Source organism: Sus scrofa, chromosome 2, assembly GCF_054392235.1.
Source record: "Sus scrofa isolate SSC_HxYL_T2T_F1_AM1 chromosome 2, Sscrofa_HxYL_maternal_Yorkshire_Landrace_v2.0, whole genome shotgun sequence".
Lineage (NCBI taxonomy): Eukaryota > Metazoa > Chordata > Mammalia > Artiodactyla > Suidae > Sus > Sus scrofa.
Genome location: NC_139384.1, coordinates 68,633,841 through 68,636,986, shown reverse-complemented (window position 1 = coordinate 68,636,986; position 3,146 = coordinate 68,633,841). Strand labels below are relative to the sequence as shown.

The window sequence follows — 3,146 nt, the reverse complement described above, 5'->3', positions numbered from 1 at the left end:
TTCTCTGCACCAAAGTTTCCTCATCTGTAAAACAGGTGAGATTTGCCCACCTTCTCTAACAGAGCTAAGCTAGTTCAAAGCTCGCTTGCCCTGTGTCCTTAGCCACCAATGCTCATGTCCCTCCAGGCCCTAAGTGAGGCAGAAGCCCAAGGTCCAGGGTCTTTTGCCCCCACAACAGCAAAGGCCAGAGCAGGAGGGGAAAATGGTAGTCTGGCAGTCAAGGCTCTGGAGGTGAGAAACCCAAGATCCAAATGTCCCTGTGCAGTCTACTAAAAAGGCTGTAAGACTCAAGCCAAGTCACTCTGAACCTGTTTCTTCAAAATGGGTGAATAAGATTTTGGGAGAGGGATGTTTCAGAGAGTACTTGAAAAAGCCTGGATTCCATGTCAGTGCCCTAACAAGAAGGTCCCTTGAAACCTAACTACATCTCCAGTTCTGGAGGCAGACCACCTAGGTCAGATCCTACCTATGCCAACCTTTCTTCCAGTCCTGAGACTCAGGTCTCCCATGCAACAAACCATACTACAAGCTCACACTGAGCACCACCTGTAAGCCAAGAACAGCTCTGTAATCCTCACAAATTTCAATCCTCACAAATTTCTAGGACATGTTTACAACTGTTCTGTCCATTTTACAGACAGGTAAACACAAGCCGAGAAAGTTTCTATCTTTTCCTTTCTGCCTCCGGCTGGACCTGCTCCCCTTCCCTCCCGAATTCCCTCCTCCGAAAAGGGGAGGCAAAGGTCTGGGACAACCGCGGGCTAGCTAGCCCAAACGTTGGCAGGAAACCCCAAAGTCCCCCGCCCACCCGGATAGGAGTCGGCCCCGCGCCCAGAGGCGCCTAGATGGCGCTCTCTGCGCGCCAGATGTGCAGTACCTTCCCGGACGCCGACTCCCTCCTTCTCCGAGCAGGGGCGGAAGGAGGCGGCAAAGGAGGCAAGAGGGGAAGGGGAGCCGGTCAGGCCCCGCCCAGCCCGTCAGGCCCCTGCGGGGGAAGAAGGAGGCGGAGAGCCGAGCTGGCGTAACGAGACTTTACTGAAAACAGAACACCGGGCGAACCAAGGATTACAAACAGGAATGTGGACTGGTAGCAAAACAAAACAAAAAAATAAAAAGGGCGAGAGGAGGGGTTGTCGGAGGGATAGGAGGGGGGAGCGAGAGCAAGAAAAGGGTTTTTTTTTTTTCTTCTTCCCATTTCTTTAAAAAACCAACACAAGAAAACACACACACACACAACCAACGTTTGTTCCCGAGTAGAAACATAAATAGGGCAGAATCGAACACTCTGTTCTTCTCTCTTCCAAAGTCCAAAAAAAAAAAAAAAAAAGTAAAAGAAAAGGAAACGCAGGGCTTGAGGCTGCGCCCCCTTCGGCGGCGATGTGTACAAAGAGGCAGCCAGGACGCGCGGGTTTGTGCAACACCGGGTGGCCGCGCGCCGAGGACAGAGGCAGCGCGAGGGCAGGGGAAAAGGAGGGGGGGTCATGCGCTCGCCCCCCCAGGAGCAGGGGGTCCAGCTTGTCGAGTCTGAGGCGCCCTCTCCGAGTCCTGGCACCCTCGGGGGGGGGGGTCCCCGGGGCCGCGCCCTCTCCAAGTCCCGGGAGCCCACGCCCCCCCCCCGCAAACCCGCCTCTCTGGAAGGGGGCCGCGCATGCGCCCCGCGCGCGGGCTCAGTACGCCGGCACCTGGTGCTGGGGCAGCAGCTGGCAGCCGCTGTTGACGTGGCTGAGGACCTTCTGCTTGAGTTGCGCCACCTGCTCGCGCAGCAGGCTCGCCGTGGACGCCAGCTCCGTGTTCTGGCTCTTGAGCGTCTTCACTTTCTCCTCGAGGCGCGAGATACGCTCCAGCTTGCGCTTGCGGCACTTGGAGGCAGCGATGCGGTTGCGCAGCCGCTTGCGCTCCGCCTTAATGCGCTCCTGAGTGTCCATGTCGATGGGCGACAGCGGCGGGCTCTCGCCGAAGCTCGGCACGTCGGGCACCGTCTGCGGCTCATCCTTGAGTGCGGCCAGGCGTGGCGGCCCCAGCGCGCCTGGGGGCGGCGGCGGCGGCGGAAAGGGCACGGGTTCAGCGGCGAAGGCGACCGTCGCAGCTCCCCCCGAACCCCCAGTCCCTCCCGCGTAGCTGCTCAGGTTCGCGTAGACGGGCGCCTCGGGCGTGGCCGCCGCTGGGGCCAGCTCGCTGGGAGGTGCGGCGCCTGCAGCCGTGCCTGAGGGTCCTCCGGCGGCGGCGGCAGCGGAGGCCGCGCCCGCGCCCAGCTGGTTTTGCTTGTGCAAGTCCTCCAGGGCCTTGACGAAGCCCTCGGCGAACTCCTGCTCCTCGCTTGCCGCCACCTTGGGGTAGAGAAACTGCGTGCTCGTCGGCGTGGTGGTGACCAGCCCGTTGGACTGGATGATGAGACGTTCGAGCTCGGGCGAAGCGAGCTTGAGCAGCCCCAGGTCGGGCGAAGGGAGCAGGCTGTCGGGGGGCGCCGCACCCTGGGCGCCGTCGGTGCGCAGAGGGGCCGGGGGCGGTGCGGCCGCGGGCTTGAGCGCCGCTGCCACCTGCTCGCTCAAGCTCAGCGTCAACGCGTCCTTCTTCATCATGCTGCCGGCGGCTGCCGTCGGGGGCGCCCCGGGGAACAGGCGACCCGGGGACGCGAAGCTGCCACCGCCGCCACTGCCACTGCCGCCGCCCAGGCCGCTCAGCGCCTCATCGCCGTAGAAGGGTGTTTCCATCCTCCGCCTCCCCCGCCGCGCCGACCCGGGGGGGGGGAGTGGCCGCGGCCGCCCGGGGGGCCCTCGCCCCCCCGTCCGCTCGGCCCTGCGCCCGCCCAGGCCGCGGCCGCTGCGCCCAGCCCTCTGCTGGCGGCGGCTCCCGAGTCGCGCAACGCGCGCGCCCCCTTATAGCCTCGGCCGGGTACGATGAGCTCACTGTCCCTGCTCGCCATTGGACGCGGGTGACGTCGCTCATTTGCATGGAGGGGCGGGGCCAAGCCACTGACGGCCTCTTCAACCCCCACCGACTGCAGTCGTCCAGGTGACGCGCGGTAAACGGCACAACAGCGCGCTGCCTTGTGGGTTGACGTCATGGGGGCGGGCCGCGCGTCGGCCCGGTCACTCCGCCCCAGGAGCCAGAGTAAGACCCAGGCCCCCAGCACCGCCTCCCGCCAA

General features: G+C 63.4%; 1 protein-coding gene across 1 annotated transcript; it reads right to left on the bottom strand.

The window, feature by feature from the left end:
- Positions 1–1,017: 1,017 nt before the first annotated feature.
- On the bottom strand, positions 1,018–2,851 carry JUND (JunD proto-oncogene, AP-1 transcription factor subunit). The gene has a single exon (XM_021083521.2). It carries the CDS (start codon positions 2,709–2,711, stop codon positions 1,668–1,670), a length of 1,044 nt encoding a protein of 347 aa, XP_020939180.2. The 5' UTR covers positions 2,712–2,851; the 3' UTR covers positions 1,018–1,667.
- Positions 2,852–3,146: the final 295 nt, after the last annotated feature.

Excerpts from the sequence above, each read along its gene's own strand:
- JUND (XM_021083521.2), bottom strand. The coding sequence starts at position 2,711 with ATGGAAACACCCTTCTACGGCGATGAGGCGCTGAGCGGCCTGGGCGGC.